At 41.5% G+C, this 23,297-nt stretch overlaps 1 protein-coding gene across 1 annotated transcript in view; it reads left to right on the top strand.

Annotated features, from left to right (window-relative positions):
• Positions 1-23,297, top strand: part of ASPSCR1 (ASPSCR1 tether for SLC2A4, UBX domain containing) — a 47,506-nt gene that overhangs the window by 12,004 nt on the left and 12,205 nt on the right. The window contains exons 5-12 of the mRNA XM_042802689.1: positions 206-263; positions 1,083-1,156; positions 1,827-2,265; positions 9,141-9,280; positions 11,256-11,337; positions 12,216-12,282; positions 13,261-13,323; positions 13,628-13,680. Of these exons, the coding sequence (XP_042658623.1) occupies positions 206-263; positions 1,083-1,156; positions 1,827-2,265; positions 9,141-9,280; positions 11,256-11,337; positions 12,216-12,282; positions 13,261-13,323; positions 13,628-13,680 (976 nt within the window). The remainder of the gene's footprint in view (positions 1-205; positions 264-1,082; positions 1,157-1,826; positions 2,266-9,140; positions 9,281-11,255; positions 11,338-12,215; positions 12,283-13,260; positions 13,324-13,627; positions 13,681-23,297) is intronic.

Genomic DNA, 23,297 nt, shown 5'->3' with positions numbered 1-23,297 from the left:
GTGTTTAAGGAACAGTGAATGCATTGGAGCAAATTCTTTACCTGATGTCTAATAAAGACTTTGTGAACTGTGTAATGGTTGTTGCTAGAGGAACATGGAGGAGTGTGTTGCTAGCTAATTTCACTTCTTACTATTGCTTTACATCGATTTTGGAGGGGGGTAGACTGTTCTATAGATGCTTCAGTATTTTTGCTCTTTATTGCAGGGAGTTTATGGAACAGCATGGTGAATTCTCTCCAGTCTGTATTTACATGCGAGATGAGGTAAGTCAGTAAAGTCTTCTTAACTGTCTCTTCTCCTTCTGTCCCTAAAAAATAAGAAAAAATCAGCTCTGCTTTCCAACCTGGAAAGTGTTTCTTTTGAACTTTCTTGAGAGGGGAAGTAGAAAAATGTTGGTCTTTTCAAAGCATGACGTGTCTGTATGGAAAAAAGCTCTCTTGGAACGTAACCCTGGGCCGTTTAGACCTCTGAGCCCATAAAATGAGCTCAATGACCTGTTTGTGTTTTTCTTTCCAACTTCTTTTAAAGCTCGAGTCAAAACAGTGGTTTCATTTTAATAAATATTTGCTTTTCTCTGTTTTGATCTTTTGCTATTAATGTTTTGTTTAATATTTTGTATGTGTGTATTATGGAATTTGCTCTCCCTAGCTGTCCCCTTCACTTCCCACTGACCTCTGTGGACAGATCATCTTTATTCTGGAACAGGTCATTACAAGCAGATGGGAGGTGTGTGTAATGAAATAGGCTGTCTTTCAGCTCTGAGATGTTTTCTGTGATTTAACTCCTGACATAAAAATAATGCTTTGCTGAGGTCAGATCCGATTTGGATGTATGTATGGGATGGAAAGTTAGGTAGGTCATCTCCCTTTGAGGTCATTTAATAAGCAGTGAATTTGGTAAGCGGTACAGGTGAATGCAGATGGATTCAGATCTCATTTCCAGCTGCAGAAAGAGTGTGTTTTGAGCTGTTTCCGGTGCTGTGTGGTGTTTCTTTTGATACAGGCTTCTTTCTGGAAAGAGCATTTTAAATGCTCTCCCAGTTGGGCAGTTGCTATAATTACTTTCCTCTTGTTTTGTTGCAGATATCAGGAAAAGATGCCCTAGAGAAGACAACACTCAAGTCACTTGGCCTGACTGGAGGCAGTGCCATCATCAGGTTGGGAGGAGCAAAGTTTGGGTTCTTTATTTTTCCTTTCAATTCTGGTGGTGAATTTGTTTTGTTTCAAATATCCCCCCCCCAAAAAAATCACAAAAAATTCAAAAAGACAAACATCACAGCACTCAGTAATTATTGCATTTGCCTGTTTATCTGAGCCCAGATGTGTTTCCCACAGCTGCAGATGCTGGCACTGACCAGTCATCTGCAGATTAAAGGGGCTTGTTTGCTTCTTCTATTTATTTATTTATTTCCCTATGAGTGAAACAGACAATTCAAAGTTAAAAGTGTCTCTGAGAGGACAGTCATCTACCACTTAATTCTTCCCGGCTTTGGATTTCAAGCATTAAACTCCCAGTCCCTGCGGTGCCTCCTGCTGACTGTTCGGGAGGGTGAGGTGGGGGACAGGGACAGCCTCTGTGATCTTCTGGCCAGTTCTTTGCAGTGGGTAGTTCCTGTTCTGTTTTTTTGCACAAACCCCCTACCTCCCACCCCTAAGTTCAGAGCAACTGGAGCTTGTTCTTTTTGAGTGTCTGGAAGAAGCAGATCATCATATTAGGAGTATATTTGAGTCTGTCTTTTTTTGTGTCATGGTCACATTGAGAATGGGGAGAGTAGTACTGTTAGGATAAATGATTTTGGTTTTATTCCCTTTGGTGTCTTTTTTAAGAGTTGTCATGAAGAAATGCAGTTCATCTGTTCGGGAGGAAGCTGTGGGTGCCACGGTGCAGTGTAATGAGCTGACAGTGAGGCCAGGCTCTATTGAAGGAGCAGTGGATGTGCCCCTACCTCAAGCAAACACATTCCTAGAGGACTTGGACCACGGGGATGTGGCCATGTCTTTAAACAGCTGCACAGACAAGCAAGACTCGATTAGAGAATCTCATGCCAGCTTGGAGGAGCTGTGGCCTTCCTCAGAGCCCAGGTCTACCCCATTTGTCCCTTTTTTTGGAGATGGACAGCGTCTGGGGGACTCTTCTGTAGCTGCACCATCTCTTGGGTTAGATATGCAATCTTCAAAGCTGCCAACAACTTTTTCAAGCCCTGGAGGTCCTTCTAAGCCAAAGAAGTCTAAGAACAGCCAAGAACTGCAAAAGGAACAAGAACAGGTAAGGGAAAATTGGCTTGCAATGAGGGCTTTTTTTATCCTGCCTTGCCAGAGGCCAAGCTCCTATGAGGAAGAAAGATGTTTCCATATTTAAAACTTTTTCACCATAATATAGGATTAGGTGCCTTGGTGACGTAGAGTTCTGCCAAGAGTTCAGTAAGGAAATAGTGCATTTTGAATGGCTTACTATAGGAAATATGAAGGATGGGTATTTTAAGAATTTGCTGTCCAGAGGCAAGCAAAGCTTTGAATGTTGAGATATTCTTGATGAATGGTTCTAATGGAGGTAATACCACTGTGTTAAAAGCATAGTCCAGAAGAGCCTCAAATTCCATGCAGATGTCATTAACAGATACCCACTCCTACTTTTAAAAATTGCCATCTACTGTGTAGTTTTGCTAAAGATGAGTAGAGCTTGGTCAGACTCGTCTTTTATAATACTCTAAAGGTGCTTACTGCTTGTTGTGACTGACTTATCTCCCAGATCACACAGAAGGTATAAGCTTGGTAGAGTTTTACATATGGAAAGGGATAACTTTTTCTTTAGCTTGTAGGACTGTCCTAGGACCAGGAGTGGTCTTAATAGGTTTGTTGCAACTTGATCCTATGACTTCCAAGATCTGAGAACATCATCAGAGTTTCTAATTTTTAGGTAGTAAGGTGTGCTAGATTTCTCATCTGAGCCTTTCTGTGGAACATGGAACTCCATAGTAAAGCTATTGTAAAAGCAGTATCCCATGCTGGTAGTTGTTAGCATCTGCTTCCTCAGGGTTCCTTCTGCCTGCGGTCACTCTGACTTACAGTGTAATTCTTTCAGTGACATTATGTGGTAGAATGTTAAGCGGTATAGATCTAGGAAAATATTTTTTCAGCTACAGTTGCAACTTACTTGCCAAGAGTTCTGTATCTGAAAGAAAAAAACACACCTGGGCTTCTCTTCCTTTCAGTCTAGTCCCATCCCTTCTGTGTCTTAATTCCATTAGTATTGCAAATGAAGCAGAAACTTTCCATCTTTTTCCTCCTCTATTTCTGCTTGCTTATAGAAGTGTTTTGTGTCTTGCTCTGAAATATCGTGTTTCTTAAATAAAGTGGATGTGTCTCTAACCCTTTTACTGGAAAGACAAATTGCACATCTGTCATCACTGTTGGCGTCTCTGACATAAAACGGTATTGGTTAAAATTAAAAATGCTTTAGCCCAAGTAGAGATGCCAGAAGTGATGGCTCAAGTACTGTGATGCTGTCACAGGATGCCCTTTGAATGATATTAAGTGTGCTTTCTGTAGGGCAGCTTTATGGAATTGAATGCTTTCATCAAGGTTGGATATGTCTGGCAAGTAGTGTAAAATGAAGTACAGAAGACATTAAATTCATAACCTCACATTATTGTGCATTTGGAGTTTCACATCCTGGATTCTCTGTGACTGGCTCTTTCCTTTGCCCCTTTGCTGTACACATCATCACTAGGGCTGGCTTAGTGTTTGGAGAATCCCCTTCATTGTTTCCCACTCTTTAATACCTCCTAGAGTTGGAGTTTTGTGTTTATTTCTGGTTTCGATTCAGCCATGGGATTAAACAATGGAAAGCCATAAGTAGAAAGAAAGGGTGCCTGGTGAGGTTCAAAGGGAGCTTGATCCAGGAGGAATTTAGCATGACTATACATTATGCTCTCACGTTGATGTAGAGGTTCTACCTTGGTTGGTTGTGGTTGCAATCCATTCTTGATGAGTTTCTGAATTGTTTAGGCACAGTAGCCAGACCCTGGAAGGACTCTGGAGCAGTTACAAATGTAGTAGAAAGAGGTCTTGCCAGCCCAGTGGTGAATATTTCAGTATATTAGAAACATGTTTGGGTTCATCTAATCAGTGTTATTTAACCTTTTTGGAACAGACCCTGATCATGGAGAGCTAAACAGTAGGCTGGGTGATTTGTCCAGTGTAATGAGACTGTGACTGAAGCAAGCAACACACCTCTGAGGGATTTGGAAAGGGGGAGTTTCAATTGTGTCTGAAAAGGAAGGAAGGAAGGAAGAAGTGCGAGGGTTTGTGGTGGTATTCTTCACCAATGCTGTTGTCCACACTTCTGTGTATGCTGGCTGGAGAGACAGAACTCATTTTATCATTTTACTGGCTACAGCTTCATGTGAAGTTGTGCTGTTGGGCACATTGCTGAACAGCGGTGGCCTAAGGACTCTCATCATCCGGAGTCTTTCTCAGAATTGCAGTCTAGTTCAAACCACTCAGAGGCACTTCTGGAGCCAGTTTCCCTTCCAGTTTGAGAGCAGCTTTGGAAGCAGCTGCAGATTCTGTTGGGGGGGTTCTGCCCTTGTGTTAAACAGCATGTGATTTTGACTGCCGCTTTCAAGCCCTTTGATCTCTGGTGCTTTTGCTGCTGATTGATTACATTTTGTTCCCTCCTCCATTCCTGCCATCCTCCGCTCTCCTTGCTCTCAGCAGCAACAGCAGAGCAGGGCTAGCCACATGGCATCTGCTTTTTGTCCCTTTTCAGTCCTGAGGAAAAAACCCAAAACAAAACAAATTATTTTTAAACATCAAAGGTCCATTTTTGTAAAAGAATCTTCCCATTAATGCTTTGCCTGTGTGTGGTTTTTGAAGCTGAAGAGAAAGGCTGGATAAAATCTGTGCCGGCGTCCCTTCGTTTCTTGGGCTAAAGATGGTTTACAGACAGCTGCATGCTGACTTTGATGTCAGAGCATTAATTATTAGAAGGTAACTTTACACCAGATTGCCCATGAGATTCGAGCTCCCTGAGGTGGTAGGGTGTGGAGGTAAGTCTCCAGGGGGGAGAGCTTGCTGCTGTGGAAAGCACAATAGTCACTTCTTAAAATGAAATAAAAGTTTTCCTCAGCTTGCCTGCTTGCTTAGGTCTGGGGTGGTGACCATAGGGTGAACTGCATTCTTCCTGACACATGGCTTTATCATGTAGACTGCAGTGATGCAGACTGCCTAGCAAACCCTGAGCAGACGTGAATAGATGGCTTCAGCCTACTGGTGAAAAGGGCCTAACATCTCAACTAAGGTAGTAGAGACTTTGAAGAATGAAGGTGACAAACCATAACACAGCATCTTTGGCTACTGAAAGGTATTGCTGACAGAAATATGACAGCAAAATGCACATCTTGCTTTCCTCCAGAGTTACATAATGTAAGGTAGAAACTGCTGTATGCTGGCCTTTTATTATAGGAGATGGTTACCTTTTGTCATGGTTGCAGAAAACAGTAATGTGTAGTGGATTGGGAAACAAGTTGGTATACCTGGTAGCCTCCTTTTTGTAAATTGCTGTGGGAAGGCAGTTTTCAGGTTCTGTCTGGGCTTTAGGATTGTTGGTGACACATTAAAATAAGGCTGTATTGAGGGTACTCCGAGTGAGACTTGCCTAATTGGGATACCCAAGTGAGCAAATGGCAATGGATGAAGGAAGAGGAACGGGATGATGGCTGGACTCTGGGGAAAGGGGGAATTAGTAGAGTAACAGGAATGGCTACCTTTTTCTCTCTGAAGAGTTTCTTGTGTCTGTAAGGAGGTGAGATGTATGGTTGATTTCACAGGGTGTTAAATACATGGCAGAAGAGATATTATGATATTATTATCATGTGGCAGTCTTTGCATCCTCAGAGGCAAAACGATGATGTCTTTTGGTTGCTAAGCAGTGCTTAGTAGACACCTTGTGCTGCCCTTCTCTAATCAGACCCTGTTGTGTGATTCTGGGATTGAGTTGCAGAAACTGAATCAAATGACCTGAATTATGTCTCACAAAAACTCACTTCTTGCAGTTGTCTCCAGGGGTCTCACTCTGTTATTGGGGGTTAGCTGGAAATTTAGTATTAGGAAATTCTTATTCTAATTATGTATTTTTGCAGTCGTTAGGCATGCACACATCTGCTTCTGTATAGAAAAGCATGTTTGTTCATGTTAAGTAGTAGCTAAGTAATGTGTCTTGGTTTGGAATTTAAGATATTCAGCACTAAATGTTGTCTGGGGAAACAGATAAAATTATAGATTTAGAAGCTAAAAGGTAGCTGTGTGTCTCTGTAGGGCCAGTACAGGTATTCTGCAGAAAATTAAATGGACGTCTTGGCTGGATGTAAGTTGGAGGTCAAGAACAGGGCATTTATGTCTGGGAAGTAGTGGATTTTCTGTCACAGCATGTAGGTAGTTCTGGGAGGTTGGGGAATGGCTCTAGAGGGGAGATTCCTGACTGCCCATTTGCAATACCTTGTTGGCAATGGAGACCCATTTGCTTGAAAGGTCTGGAAAGCAATGCTTGAATGTCAGTTCTAACATACAGTGGTCTGGAGCAGTGAACACACACACACACTGTGAGGAAGAGGGGTGATTACTTAGGACTGGGATATATGTCTGCCTTCTGCTAGCTTGTGATTTCTGATGTCTTGGCTGAGGTCTTTAGCTACTACCATGGTTTGGGCAGTGACTTATGCTTTCCCTGTGGAATCCTGCTACTGTTGGGATTAGCTAAAGTGCTTGCTAGAGCCAATACTAAATGGTAAGTTTAGATTTGCCAATGCAGACATTGGAATTTTCTCCATTGTATCCCAACACCCTTCACAATATGCCATAAGATATGCCTGCTCTGTCTTTTTTTTTTGAAGTCTCTTGTCAGTATGTGTGTGTTTAGAATGAAATGAAACTTAAGCTTTTTTGAGGAGATTGAGGTATACCTGATTATTGGGGAGGCCTGATTAATTCTCCTCTGGCCTTTGACATTGATTTGAGCTTATCAGACTAGCTGCAGGCAGCCGTTCGGACCTCTGTGCAACGGGCCCTTTCCCAGAGGGTGGCTCTGCATGCTCAGGATCGCTCCTGCAGCACTGGGCACTCCTCCCCCCCGCCCCGTGCCCCAGGAAAGCTGCAATCAGGCTCCTTCACCCGCTAGTTAGAGCTGACCCTGCTCAACTTTCTAAAAGTAGCCAAGGGTCCCACCCACACAACCTCGCTCTTTTAATTTCTCAAATTACCCTTTAGTGCCCACAAGCAGAATGAACATTGCCTTGTAATTTGTGTTGTCGCTTTTGACAATTGAGGGAGACTCCTTCTGTTCCCAAGGGGCCTGTGCTTAGGGGACAGGGGAATGGATGGAACAGATGGAGGGAAGACATTCAGGGATTAATTAGGATTGGAAAGAGCGTATGAGGGAATAAGGGGAGAAGGAATGGGCATCAGGTTTGTTCATAGAGCCTAGAGCTGTGTTAGGCTGGCAGCTGACTGTAAAATGCTATATTAACTATCCAAGTTCTTGTTGTGGGGCTCTTCAGTCATGGATTGCTTCCCCCCCTGCATCTCCTGTAGCCTGCAGTACATTATTCTGTTTGTTTTCAAGCTTTGTGCTTTTAAACATTACTGGGATTTTAAAAGTTTGAATTATTCAAGAGCCAATAGGTGTAACTGCCTCTTGTGTATTTGACTCCGGTAGTGGTTTATATTCACATACTGACACATCTGCTGCTTTTGAGGCAAGGGAAGGTAGCCAGTATCTAACCTATTCTAAATTGGGAGGGATACATAATGTCACTCTCTTTTCAGAGACAGCAAGTGCTGTTTGTCTAATAGGTTTGGAGGCGGGGCTTGGGGTTTTGGTTGGGTTTTGAGTGGGCTGTGAGTTTTGATATTTTTTTTTTTTTTTTTTTTTTTTTTTTTAATAAGTGCAACCACAGTTATCAGCCAGGACACAATTGTGCTGAAAGATTTGCCATCATGATACCCAACTCCCAGTTCTGGGCTCTGGAGGCAGAGGGAGCAGAGCAGCCAGGCTGCCTGTGCCCTGCTGTGCAGGTGAGAGGGGTATCTTGGCTGTCTGAGGTCTGTGTGCTACTTGAATGGCCTATCCTCAGTATCTGGGGTATAGGGAAAGGTGCCAATAAAGGTATTAAATACTTTTATTTCAGATAATGCATACAGTGAACCGCTCCCCTTGCATCTGTCTGCTTTGCAACAGATGGGCTTGGTTGCAAACAACCTGCAACAAAGGCTGATTTCAGTGCTAAGAACTTTGTCAGTGCAAAACAAAAAGGGATTTCACTAACGGAGCTTTCTGCGTACGAGAAGCAAGTTAAAAATTTGAATTGTGTGCAAAGAAACCCTTCAGTGGCTCAGTTCAGAGAACTCAACAGGACAAAAACTACCTTATGAAAACAAAGGATTGGGCTCTAGAGTAAGAAGAAATGGAGTAAGCCCTGGTTGGGAACTAGTGCTTCTGGTTCTGTGGCAAGAAAATTCTCAGAAAGGTTTTGAGAAACGAAAACAGAAGATATGATGCAAGCCAGGAGTGCATGGCAGATGAAAAGCTTTAAAGGGTTGTTTATAGTCTGTAGTATGAAGAATAGCACCTGTGTAAGTTGTATGCTGCCTGTAGAATGGTAAGAAAGTGATTACATACTGAGAGAGGTTTGCTGTATGTTGCAGAGAGGTAGATTAGTGTTTTGGGATAGGAGTGATTTCTGAGTACTTGTAACAAGCTTGTAACTAGCTAGAAGTATGGCTCAGCTGCAAAATATCATTGTGTTGTAAGTGAAGAGATTCCACAGGAAAGGGGTCATCTTTCCTTATGTTAGTTGACTGCTGAGGTTATTACCCTGGGCTTCCTATACTGACAGCGGAGAACAGCTAACTGCTAGGGTATGACTCAGTTAACAGTATAGATTCCTACTGCTTGTTGGGAGGAATTGTACCCCAAGCTCTACCAACTATATAGAATGACAACCTCTATTGTTAGTCTGATTTTAGTGACATGAATTCCACACTAGTGATTGTAGTGCAAATACTGTTCTTTTTTTCAGGAACCTTATAGCATTAGAAAAGCAATTCATTTAAGACTAATCAAAGCTCATTTTTATTCTGTAGCTTGTAGAACGAGAGCCACTGGTATGTCACCTAGACCTACTAGAACCACTTCCTGCTGGCCCAGAGGAGCTTCCTGATGCGTTTTTTGAAGTCACAGTGGATGATGTACGGAAACGTTTGGCACAGTTGCAGAGTGAGAGGCAAGTTCCCTTTCTGCTGGCGACTGAGATTGCTCCATATCCTTTGTTCAGCAGAGTGACACTATGCACCTATAGCTGGCTGTGATCTCTGAGTAAAGGGCTGTAGATAAGTTACGGGTTGTGTAAATAATGATCAGCACTGGAAATCTCTACCCTTTATGCCATTTGAGTTCAAGGGCTATGTCTTGTTTGTGTGACAGAACCTATGTTTTTCTGTGAATCGGTTGAGCATTTGTGTATGGGATAATGGTTTCATGTGGATGTTGAAAATTTCATCATGATGTGTCTGTGATGCTGATGTAGTGATAAATTTGCTTGACAACCTCAACCAAATCAGGGGTGGACCCTCACTGAGAAAGTATTAAGAGAAATTCCTTCCCATGTTCTGCATTTCAGGGAGTTATTCAAAGCCACTTAACACCCCATCTGTTTTTCTTTCTTTCCTAGCCTCCTTGTCACAACTGTGTTTTGCTGTCTCTCTGTTCCTTAAAGAAATTAATTTCATGAATGTGTTTAGTTTCAGGTGGATCATATAATTCCCTTAAACTTTACAAGCATTCTCCATGACTGTGGTACAACCTACTTTACACTGTAACCAAGTCTGAGTTGAACTTTTTACTTAGAGTTGACTTTTTTCCCCACAGGCCACTGAAATCCACATGAGTACACAGATTGGCCTGAAAATTACTCTGCTGCTTGTGGGTCTGGAGTACTTAGTGGTACAAATGTAGGATCATTTGGTTGGGGGTTACTGGAATACAACCCCCTCAGAAAAAGACCTAATTTCCAAATTTGCAGATGCTTGTAATTGCTTTTCCCCTCACAGTTAGGGATAAAAATAAAGGCAAGTTACACATGAAACTGATACCAGTTGGCTTCTGATCTCAGTTTGTGAATCTTAGCAAAAACTAGCTGCATATGATGCAATATTTGAAATGCAATTAGAATTTAATTCTGACTTTGCAAAGAGCTGAGAATTGGTATGAATCAGCAATTGGTACACAAGGAATGGAGTGGATTAGTTTCATGTTTGCTTTTCAGATTGTGAGTTGGCACTTTCAGAGCATCTTGGAAGGTGGTGTACCAGCTGACAGTTCTGGGTATAGTTGGTGAAGTAAGCCTGTAGGGGTTTGTTTGGGTGTTTTGGTTTTTTGTTTCTTTTGTTCAGCAGCTGTTCCTGAGATACCTTGATGATTCTTAAAAACAAAAAGAGGTCCTCCAAACTGTATAGGTGTAAGGTTAACTTGCAAATAGTTGTGCAGAATTATATGATTAAATATTTCACCAAAATCTAGCCTAGTAAGTCAGTTATTCAGAATTAAGTGCAAACAAGGGAAAGGGACTAAAGCTGAACATGGAATCTGTTGGATCTAAGCTTATTTCTTTACTTACAGGAAAATATATAATTGTTTTCTTGAATTTATTGTTTTGTCGTAAATACAGATAGATCTTTTTTTTTTGCACCCACTACTTCTTTTAAAAGACCAGTCTACAATGCCAGTTCTTGAATGATCTGAAACTTCTCTCTTTAGTTTCCCTGTTGCTAATTAATATCCATTGATTTCTTGTGCCAGCATTGTTTTTCAGCTTCAGTATCTCTTCTCCCTCCCTGGAGTAATCGTGTCCAACTTTAGTCTTTGTTTTATTGGATTCGTAGGTTCATCTCTTCCTGAGTAATCTAAGCAAACATTCACCTGCTCTTCTTAATATCTTTTCTGGCATCTACTGTGGTGAACTTATTTTTAAACTTGTACAAGAAAAGTAATTTTATACAGTATTGTTGCTGATGCTCAATAGTTTCATATATGACATTTTGGGGTAGGAACCATGAGAAGCAGGGAAATTGCTGTGGGAGATACGTGGAACAGTTGAGCAGTTCTCATCAGCCCTGCTTGGACTTTCTGTTTTATTAATAAAATAAAAATATATCTTAAAATTACAGAAGTGACAGCTTGTTTTCTTGCCATGTATCTAGGAAACGCCTGGAAGAAGCTCCACTGATGACAAAATCTTTGAGGGAGGCTCAGCTGAAGGAAAAGCTAGAGCGTTACCCAAAGGTAGCCTTTGTTCTTTTTCCAATCCCTCTGGCTAGTCCAGACTTCAGGGTTGAGTAACTTTGGGAATCAATTGTAATCAACAGGATCTTTTGAGCTACTTATAAGAAGACTTCAAATTCCTGTCCCTGTTAATTGTGGGACTTGCATAACAGTTGTACCATGTAGAATCAGCTGTCCTGTAATGGATACGGTTGAGTGGCAGGCAATATAGCTCCTTTTATTTTGTTCCACATGTTTCAAAACCCTTATGTTGTGCCCACATCAGTCTGTATGACTGAGCTTTCCTATCTGCCTCCTCTCTGAAGACTTACATTTTGACAGTATCTCATTACAAGTTAAATGGTAAGATGTTACAGATTGGAGATATCTTACTATGTAAATACAATCCTAATATAGCTTTTGTCTTTGATTTATTGCAAAAAAAATAAAGAGATTAAGTTCCCAAGTTAAGTGCTTTCTGACCAATGCTAGAAATAGAATGGTATGAGTTACTTCAGATGTATGGCAGGAGAATTCCTGCTGCGATGGACATTTCAGGATACTGATAGACTGTCTGTACCTGCCCATGGGTGACTTTCTACTTTGTGCATCCCTTAGCATAGGGAGCTCCTATTCTCTGAATAAGTGCTGCTGCATTGTACATCATGCTGTTTCTATCAATCAGCTCTGTTACAGCTTTTGAGAGCCAGACAGCCCATGTTCTCTGAGGAGCTGCACAGTAATTGTTAGTCAGTATGCTGTTCTTCTCCTGTACAATAAATATCTTAAATCTCCCTATTTAAAAGAAAAAACAAACTTGCTCACAAATTTTAAGCCAAGGACAGGTGTTACAGAACAGCCATAAACAACTGACCTAATGTGCTTTGCCTCTGACTTAGGTGGTGTTGAGAGTCCATTTTCCAGACCGTCATGTTCTACAGGGGTTCTTCTGTCCTAGTGAAACTGGTAAGACCAATCTCAGCTTCAGCTTGTGTAGCCCCAGCTAACCTCTCTCGTTATTGATTAGTTGCATGACAGGAGAGAGCAGCTCTGGACAGATCTTTCTGCTGCCCAGGGAAGTAATACTACTCTGAAAAAGCAGCAGTAGCTAGTCAGATTGTCTTTATTGGTCCCTTGAATGGGATGAGAAAAGAGTCTGGGGTAGTTAACTTAGTTAAGGGAAGTTTATTTCTAGGACTACTCGATAGAGACTGTCAGGCTACTTGATGGCAAAATATGTGTGCTCAGGAAACTGTCCCACTTGATATCCCATTGTTTGTGTCCAAACATGGACATGACTGCAGTGAGTTTGGATGCTTCCTCTATGTTAATGCTCAGAAAGTTTTGGGGAAAAAAACCACCACCACCCCCTTTCCCCCAGTCCAAACCAAACACAAACAAACAAACAAAACCAACAAAACACAGGAAGAAGCAGCTTTACCTACTGTAATAACAGTAACAGGGGATGAACGTTTCTGCCTCTCAGTTCACAAAAGGTAGTCAGTGTGCACCAAGTAGCTCTTAACTGTTGTTAACAGAGATCCTCTTATTCTCAGCCTCTGGTGATGGTTACCCACGCAAGTTTTTTGATACTTTTGTATGAAACAAGAACTAAAAACTAGTTACCAGAGTCTCACCTGGCTGGTCACTGCAAATCTTGCAGCTGCTATTGGATTTCCTAGGAAGAAGTTCACTGGCATCCTTAGATTTTGCTGAGGGACCAGCATGTCTAAGTGTGGTTTTTTTTTTTTTTTTTTTAGTTTTTTTTTTTTATTATTTGTTTGTTTTTTCTCCAAGATATTTGTAATAGTAACAGTGTTCTTTTGAGGAAAGGTCAATGGACAGGTGGTATAAAGGGCAGTTCTGCTGTTACAAGTTAACCCTTTGCCCATCATCTGAAGAAACAAATGTAATTCAGCAAACCTTTCTTTCCTTTTTTCACAGTTGGCATTTTGAGAGACTTTGTAAGAAGCCACCTTGCAGATGCAGACTTGCCATTTTACTTGTGTGAGTGTGCTGTTGGTAATATTTGGCCTCACTTTATGAAGGCTATTTCTAGTTGTGTTGCATATGGGATCTTGTGATGCCATGAGGTATAACCTGGGGAGGAATTCCTTCCTTAAATACAGCCTCAGAGTACAAAGGTGTAACCTCCTCACTTAGCTACATTAAGCTTCTGCCTAATAAGAAGTCTGTGTGGGCAATGTTAATGTGCCATTCCTTTAAAGAGCAGTAATCCCTCCCATACCTGCTGTATTTATTGTTTTGGTTGCTGGGTGGTCCTGTTTTGTAACTTGTTTTTTAACTTCAGTTATTGCACCTCCCAGAATCATCTTGAACGATGAAAGTTTGACACTCTTTGAGGTAAGGACTCACACGTGTGCTCTGTGATTCTCTCTGACTTGCTGCTCCGCTTCACCCCACCATATACTTTAGTTACTTTTAAAAGAAGCTGTATAATGTGATCCCTGTAGTCTTCTGCTTAGCCAAGACTAATGGAACCAGGTGTTTTGGAGCACAGGCTCTTCACCAGAAGAGGTCCACCTTGTGCAACAATATGCACTGGCGTATTGTGGCAGGGTTGGGGGGTTCACATTGTTTCATAGGTATACGCAGTGCCTTACAGAGTCTGAATGGTATTTAACCTTGAAACATTATTACAAGAGCTGAGCTGATGTGTGTCTGCTGTATCTGTAGTTGGACTAGTATAGTAGATGTGAAGCTGGATTTGGATAGATAACTATTTTAAATTTCTACAGCAGGAGCTAGAGGCCATATTAGACAAAAATCTGATCTTTTTGATAATCACTATGTGAGAATTTATTTTATTCCAGCTTGAACATTGAGGAATATTTACTCTATGTATAACTTTTCTCTAAGGCTGAAATTTAGTTTTTCAAATCCAGATTCCTGGAGGTTTTTTGCAAATGTCAAATAAGGTGATCTTGAAGTCTCTGGCCAGAGACTCTTAGCTGTGTAAATCACACACGTTAATGGACTGATCAAGTGATTTTGCTAGTGACTTTGCCCCGGACTCACCCTGTTTGAAATGTGCTGTCATTCAGAACTTCATGGGCATTTGTAGGGTGATGCACTGAAGATCACTTGCAGGGTAAAGGGTCAAGCATACTGCAGTGAGAGTTTTTCCTTGATGCACCTGAGGGAGTAGAAGGGGTGGGGCAGGGAGAGGGGTAGAGAAAAAGGGGCTTTTCAGGCAGCATGGTGAATTAGGTAGGGATTAGCATGCCTCTGAAGTTGTTTGTAATGGAGCTTCCCAAATTCCACAACTTCCTGACCAGGCCATGTGGAAGAGGTACACGTGCAGCTGCTTTTAGACTATTGAATGTTAGGAAAGCAAAGTGTGGGTCTCTGTTCACAGTGGGAAATCTCTCCCTTTCCTAATACCCTGTTAAGAATTCTTTGCTGAAATTTGAAGTTTTGGGAGTAGCTTTTTTGATCTTGGAGTTCCTTCTATTGTCACCGTGCCTGTGACAGGTTTAGCTTCCTATGGAGTCCTGAGCCTCTTGGGGATCTCAGCCCTGCTTGGTTCTGTGGTTCAGGAATTGCTATGCAGTAGCTCTTGACCTCCACCCAGCTTCACAGCCTGTTTCCTGCTCTGCTTGACCGTGGCCTGTGTTAGAATGTGCAGTGTGCATGGCTGTGCTTCTCCCACCAACAGGAATGGGATGATGTATTGGTAAGACATAATGTCATTGTGGGTGGGGAGAACAATGATTTTTCTTTTCAAAGCCACTTTGTATATTTTAATTGATAATTAAAATACTAGTGGAAAACGCTTTGTTTCTTTGAGCCAGGAGATTTTACCATTTGAGCATGAAGGCAGTTCTCCCAGCTTCCTCTGACTTGTGCCATCTCACCCACATCTGCCACGCAAAACACTGTCTCAAGGCACACATGGTAACCATGATGGGAAATGCAAAAGACGAACCTTGTCTTCATATTTCTGAGAAATCTCATGAAGGGGAAACTGGCTATGGTTGCATTGCTAATAATATATTTGGAAAACATTCAGAGCAACAGCAGATAATAAAAATTGTTCTGCACTTGTTAGCAGTTCTGAGACAAGGGAAGCAGCCGTAGAGCTCTGACTAGTACAGACTGGTCTGACATGGCATATGCATGCTATTCTCAGACTTTCTCTGTCTTTTTTTTTTTTTTTGTTGTTGTTCTAGGCTGTCATGTCTGAGCACATCCCTCACCTAGAGCTCCTTTACACACATTTTTCTAACATGCTGTTTGGAAAGCTTTTTTCATTGTTCTAAAGCATGATCTCTCTTCAGCTCTAACCAACAGTTCTCCATAATATGGGTGATTTTCGTCTGTTGTGAAGATTTGGCTGGGACGTGTTCCCAGATTTCCTGTCTCAGTCTTCAGACTTGTGTCCTTACAAAGTATATTGCATAGTTTTCAGTGTCTCTGTAGGAAGTGATATTCTCCACCGCCTTGTATGCCACGTTTTCCTCTAGAATCTCACGGACCTCAAGCTTTGGCACTATTTATTTTTTTATTTAAGATCAACTTTTTGTTTGTTTGTTTCATTAAGTACCTCCTAGATGCTGAAGACTCAAAGTCTGCCCCTGTAATGAACCTTTTTTCCTATTTTCAGTTCATTTTCTATTGGATGTTTTGTTGCTCCTTCGAATTCAAGGTACTTACCTTTCTGACGCTGCTTTCTTCTGTTTTCTGTCACTGTTAGAAAATATCCTGTCTGCTTATGTGCCTGTCCTTACCACCTTGAAATCTCCTGTGACCATCATCTTCCTGTTTTTCAGTTAGCTTCTAAATCCTTTGCATACCATACTCATTCCACAAAGAAAAGGAGGTTTCTCTGCCTTGTCAGTAAACTTGAATGTGGCATCCTCTTTGACCTGTATCTGCCTCCTATTCATCCAACCTCTGATGCTGTCTCCATTGTTAGCTATAGTCTATGCTCTACATAAAGTTAAAAATCCTCTGCTTATCCATATTTACCCCTTCCTTTCCCCCCTGCAGTACTGTTTTTTTATTTTATCTTTTTCAGCATACATCTAATGATTCTTTGGATGTCTTCTGAAACATAGCTTGTTCAGTGAAACACCACAGAAATAATTACATCTCCCTGTCTTTGAATCAGAAACTTTATGGCAGAAATTTTGTTTAATTTGCTGTGTTAAAGCCTTTGTTCCATACCTGGCACCATTACTTGTGCTTGTTACATGTGTGGCAATTTCCCAGTTTCCTAGTTGTGACATTTACTGTGGAATTCATTCCTCGCGGCAGCTCCCTGAAACATAAAGATGTGTTAAATTAGTGCTCTTCAAAGACTTTGAGGTGCCTTACAGCCCGGTCTTTTAGACTACTTTCTAAAGTGCAACTTGGGGAAGTACCTGGTCAATTTTAGTGTCAAGCATCTTCAATTTGTAGTGGCTTTCCTGAGACTGAAGTGCTTGCTGTATCACATGGCAAAGGTGCAAATCCTTGGTGTTAGTACAGGACTGTGGCTGTTCATAGAATCCCATCACAGACTGGTTTGGGTTGGAAGGGACCTTAAAGACCGTCTAGTTCCAACCCCCTGCCCCGGGCAGGGCCCCCTTCCCCCAGCCCAGGGGGCTCCCAGCCCCATCCAACCTGGCCTTGAACCCTTCCAGGGAGGGGGCAGCCACAGCTGCTCTGGGCACCCTGGGCCAGTGTCTCACCCCCCGCACAGGGAAGGATTTCTGCCTTAGATGTGATCTAAATCTGCTCTCTTCCAGTTTAAAACCATCACCCCATATCCTATCCCCACACCCCCTGACCCAGAGTCCCTCCCCACCTCTCCTGTCCCCCCTTTAAGCCCTGGGAGGCCACTCTCAGGTCTCCCTGGAGCCTTCTCTTCTCCAGGCTGAATCCCCCCAACTCTCTCAGCCTGGTCTCATAGGAGAGGTTCAAGATATGGTGCTCAAAAGCTGAAAATTGTCCTGCAAATTGACTGTTTTAAGGGAAGATTTTTCTCATTTTTCACTTCCTCTATTTCACCACAAAAGAACAACAACATCCAATTAAGATAAAGGGTGGCAAATCCAAAATTGATTTAAGACATTTTTTTTTTTTCATGCAACATGTAATCACAGTGTAGTCTAATTAAACTGTAATTAGAAAGTGGTTATGTTGGGAATTTGGGCATAATTAAAGAAAAATAGATTTTTAAGGTATACAGAATCATTACAATTATTCACAAAATGTGGAAAGCAGGTAAAATCTCACACTTAAAAATATTTTTTAGGGATTGTGACATGACATTATGAAGAGATTATTACCATGTTACTTAACTGTTGCATGACTTGGCATTTTCTTAACCAGCTGGCTCAATGTAGGTAAGTGTAGTGATGCACATTCAGGGAAAAATAATTTGAACTTCGTATGCATCTCAGTGAGCTCTTGGGTTGATTGTTACTGCTCTGGAGCAAAGTCTTAAGGTGATGAAATCATCAGCTCATTACTGAATAGTAGCCAAAACCTAAACAACCGCCTTCCCAAGCCCCAAAGTATTCAGAACAAAGTAGATGACAACATAAAGAACATCACTGTATGAAACCAGGGTTTGCTTGCATCTTGAATAATGTATGCTGACCTGGTCTTTCATCTTAAAAAGGAATTGGTAAAGATGCAGAGAAGGGGAATAAGGATCATCTGAGGTCTGGAATGGCTCCTGCATAAAGAAAGACTAAGTATGCTGAGACTTGTCAGTCTGCAAAACATATCAAGGAGAAGCTGGAAGGGGTTGATTTCTTACTCTCTCTGGTACAAGAGCGAGTGGCATCAAACAAGGCGAGCAGGAGCTAGAATAGATGGAAAAAGGTAGTTGCTCATGCAACAGAACACTGAAGTGTGAAATTCCTTATCACAGGGTGCTGTATACTAAAAGTATATACTGATTCAAGAGAGATTTGGACAAGTTCAAGGAAAATACCAACTGAGAGTCTCTTCAAATATATAGAAACCATCTCAGGAAGCTTCTGAGCTGAAAATCACTGCTAGCTAATAATATTAATAGAAAGTATCACGTACAAGCAATGAGAAGGATACTTTTCTCTGTGCCTGTGTGTTCTTATTCACTGTTATAGACAGGATACTGGCTGGACTGAATAGACTTTTGGTCTGCATACAGTTGTTCTTACATCCTTGTGAATTGCTGAACTGACCAGTCTACCTTGGCAGCATACCTGACCCAACAGCAATTCCTATATTGACTCAACTACCCTATAGATTGAATGATAGTGGACTAATATACAAAAATTTCATGTATAGCGGAGGATTTAAACTGGTATATATGACTTTTTTCTTTGAATATCTTGGAATAATTAAGCCTTTGTAACTTTACTGCCTGTTAGATGTTTAAGTTTTCGGGTTTTTTCAGCTTTATAATTTAATTAATAAAATTATTTTGTATACAGTTCTCCCAGTTTTAAGGAAAAACCCCAAAACAACCAAAACCCCCAGGCTGTATGAGCCTTAGAGTTCCAGAGAAAACAGCTGATATCAGTGGAATTTGCTAGATTTTCCTTTGCTATGTGACATCCTGTATAGCATTTCATGTCTGTGGAAGAAAAGATGCAAAATATAAGCAACTGCAACTTGCTTATGAGATGGTGTGTTCTGTACTGTGCAAGTGATGATGCAATGGAAAATGAGTATGTGAAATAATAAGGGCACTGCAAACTCCGGCTAACCAGGTGTCCTCTAGAAGCTTTTGTTTGTGTACTAATTTTTATTCTTTCTTGAGACAGTTCTGCTGAAAACCCTAAGGTGGATGTTTTAAAAGAACTTTATCTGAGTAATTTAGACAGTAAAGGAATAGCTGCTGGTTACAGCTGAGTCAGCTGAACAGACTGCTGCCCCGGTTATTCTCATATCTGTCACTTGGGATACTATCTATTTCATTCTATGCAAGTTGGATAAATATAAACAATTTAAATAACGGACATTTGCAGGCTCGTGTCTCTTGACTGAAGTGGATTAGAGTCTCATAACATGCAAATCCAGGTGGTTGTTAATATCTTGCAGTGGGTGGTAGTGATGGGCTGAAGAAAGTAACATTGTGGGGAGTATGGCTTTAACTGGAAGGGGATGTGTCTGCAACATGGTGAGAGTAAAAGTTTTGCTCTCCTGTAGCTTACACTCTACAAGAGTTTGCTGGTTCAGTTATGCCAATGGGCTCAAGCAAACGTTTTCTGCAGCAGACCTTGCTAAAGTTCACAGTGAGTTTAAAGAACTCACTTTTGAGTGTTGTATTTTTGTTCCTTATGCGGTTGAGTAGATAAACTTTGAAGTAAATAAACTTTGAAGACATTTCAAAATGCTATTGTTTTCAAAAGTTTACCCGCAGAATTAGGAAAGCCCATCCAGTTCATCACAGCTGACTTGCAAAAATGAGTTGATGGCGAAAGTAGCAGGCCAGAGTGTTTCTGTAATCAAGTTGGTTTTCTTTAGTAAAAAACCCAGTGTTTTTTTAAATCAAATTATGTTCAGGGAGGCTTTAGCCTTGACAGCAGGGCCTTGGGGCGTTGGAAATGGGTGCCTGATTTGACCCAAATGCTTGAGGCTAGCAACACTACTCTAATGAGGTGAGCAGAGTAGAGGTTTAGCAATAAGGGAATACGTGTCGCTGGATTGACAGAAACAGCAGGAGAATTGATTGGTTTGAGGAGCAAAGAAATTCATATATGTTCAGGGTGAGGTGAGAGAAAACTGCAAGGGGCTGGGGAAACTTGGAAGGATAAAACGAGGTAATGAAAGGGAGCAGAGAGAAATGTATGCCTATATGGGGTTGGGTTCCACTGTCTATTCAGAGTTTTAGATTTTGGGGCAATGGCTTCTGTGCTGCCAGGAATATGTGCTGGGGGAAGGGCACATGAGCATGGGCATTAAAGCCTTAAAGTTGTTTGATGCAGCTGGGTGTAAAATGGGTTTGTGGATTGGAAGAGCTGTGTTTAGTGCCAGTAGCCATGTAGCCTGTGTCCCTTGCCTGGGGCCCTTCAGCCATTTCAGGTCATGATCTGTTACGGCAGGAATGATTTTGTGTGTTTATAAACATTTTATTTGGATGAAGCATCAAACAGGAAAAAAACAGTTCCTGCTGAGAATTTGTCATACCATTCTGGTTCCCCGTACCGCTCGTCAGAGACCACAGTGCTCTAACTTACTAGGATGATGCCTTATCCCAATTTAGGTTGACTGATTCTGGGTGAAGCTTTGCTCCCCATTACCAGTGTAAGTCCTTTTTCATCTTTAACTTTCACCTTGAGTCAGTGAAGGCTCCATGCTGCAATGTCTTCTGCTTGGATAGGCTTTCCCTTCTGCTGCAGCTCTGAGTGTTTGGCAGGGGTTGAAGGGGGCTTTCTTCTCTGGGAAGAAATGGGTACGGAAGTTGCTTTGGCTTTCGTGTCCCTGGTAACTGTGTTATTGTTGGATGCCCTTTTTATAGGCGGCTGTTACTAATCGGGCTGCTTTGCCTGAGCCTCAGTGCTCTCAGGAAAAATGACACTGGCTCAGACCAGGAGCAAGAGAGGTGATATTTCTGGTATTGGGCCAGGTGGGGCAGTGCTGGGGACAGGACTTGCTTGCCACTTCTCAGTTGCTCTCTAGTATTGCCTTCCAAACTATGAAATCTTTAGTCTGGGGAGAAGTTTGTGTGGGTCAGTATCCATACTTGCTGCAGGGCTGAGGGCTGTAGAGCAGGCTCCAGTGCCTGGTCCTGCACTAGATGGGGTTAGGCTCTGTGTGTGTGGGTTAGGTGAAGACTTTGCCCCTTTCGAGCATCATGTGGTCTGTGGAAGGGAAGCATTTTGTACTTTAGTCTGAGCTCCCTTTATCTTTCCATTATCTGGAAGAAAAGAGATGAAAAGACAGAGCTGCTCTGTAAAGATAGAAGGTGTATGGTTAAGGTATTTTGTAAAATGTGTAGCTTTCAGGCTGGAGGAAGAGGAACTTTTATGCTTAGGTGACCTTGCAGTACTCAGCATCTCTGCAGTGTGAGAGCTTGTTCTGGAATAATGCTGTGTTTTGGTACATAGGATGAATGAAGTGCTGTGGAGCATGCAGTTCTTCTGGATGTGGTAGGGAAAAGGGAGCACAGGTAAAGTAACAGAACAGCTAATTTCTCAAGCTTTTTTGAGGTACCTTTTTTTTTGGAGGATGTGTGAAAGGTTGAGGATGGAGGTTGTCTCTACCAGTAGTACAGTTCTTTAAGGTTATCAGGTTCTATCATGTAACTGCCAAAATTCACAGCTTTTGTGCCAGGTGCTGTGGGTCAGTAGTGTTAACAATAGCCTCCTGGAATGCTTTGCACCTGATGTGGTTCCCTTGCAAAGATGCCTGCACATAACCTGACACTATTTTAATAGGATATTTCTTAGATGACTAGAAACCTATGTTTTTGTTCAAAACAGGTCTTCCATGGTGTAGATACCATGTTGTATCTAGCCATTCTCGATGTTTTTTCAACATTTAACTTTCAGATTATCAAGCTGTTCACTCTTTCCTACATATCTTACCTGAGCAGAAGATAACATACCAGAATAGAGGTAGACTGTAGGTGCTTCATAGAACACCTCTGGAGTGCATATCAATTATGCAGGAATAAAGTGACTTTCAGAGGAAGCAAAATCAATCATAAGGAAGACTGCACTGAAATCTAATTACCTCAGTGATAACTGTGAACTATAATTGAAATTGTATGAGCCTTATAATTCCTAACTTTCAAACATGAAATTTTGTCTAATTACCCTGTTCTATAAATGCTTTTAATTTTTTTTAATGTGGTTTACTTTTCTTTTGCTCTCAGAGACTTAGGTTTTTGTTCTCCAAATATGGTTCTTATACTCTTGAGAAACAGAAAATGAGAAATAGGTAACAAAACAAAAGAGTAAAGGAATAAAATTTGGCTTATGGGTTCAACACAGTCCATTCTTGGTTTTCTAGGCTGTCTCCTGTCTTCTCAAAATACATGACACTGTCATGTCTAAATGTACGTGAACTGATATTATTAAAGTAGGACTGTGGCAGAGAAGCATCCAGTTATTTATTCCCTTCAGTTTAGTCATAGGCTACTTAATTGCCTTCTGTTTTCGCCTTTTCTTTGAGAAATGCCTTGGTATATAGGGAAGTCTAGCAGCATCCTCCAAGGATGTAGGAATTTTCTTGTTGAACTTTGAAAGGATTTTCTAGAAACTTGTGGTCTTTGAGACTGTCAGTGGCAGAGGCTGCTTGAGCCCAAGCACAGAGTGTTCCGGACATTGACAACTGCCAGCCTGGATGTTTTAGGAACTTACTGTCATGGAGACTGAATGATTTCTGATGGTATCACAAGCCCACCCTCTGCTGGGGTAGAGTTGCTTATTCTGTAATATGACTGGGAGTTGTTTGTTTGAGATTGTTTGTCTTATGTCAGACATGAATCATGGAGTTGTATCTAGCTTTCCCAGGTCTTAAGTTAGCAGTAGGCTATCCTCCATGCTATAGACTGCCTTGGTGCTGTCTGTAGGAAAAAGTGGATGGTGTCTGAAGTAGTAATATGAGCACATTTGAGCATTCAACTATTTATAAATGACTGAAGTTTGTGCTGAAGCCAATAACAGGAGTCACTGCAGATGGTGGAGTACCATATTATCAACACTTCTGCTCTCTCTCCACCCTCTCACTCCATTCAAACTGATAAGATTGGAACCACACTCGTTGAATCTGATTGCTTACAATGAAGGGAGAACCTTTATGCTGCAAGCTAAACCAGGGAAAAGACAAATATTGTCAACTTGTTTGCCAAGATACTTGGGCTGAAAGAACTGTCTGAAGTGAATTTTCCCAAAATATGTGTGTATTTACAGTGTAGTGAGCACACAGATTGGCAGCAACGTGGAGTTTTTGGAACCCATAAAGACTTCAAGGCATTGCTTTGATTTTTTGTTATTGCTGTTTTTGCTGGCTGCCTTATCCTCATGTCCCTT

Source organism: Tyto alba, unplaced genomic scaffold, assembly GCF_018691265.1.
Source record: "Tyto alba isolate M040663 unplaced genomic scaffold, T.alba_DEE_v4.0 Super-Scaffold_39, whole genome shotgun sequence".
Taxonomy (NCBI): Eukaryota; Metazoa; Chordata; class Aves; order Strigiformes; family Tytonidae; genus Tyto; species Tyto alba.
Note: the sequence above shows the minus strand (reverse complement) of the source record. Positions and strands in the feature narration are given on the sequence as shown.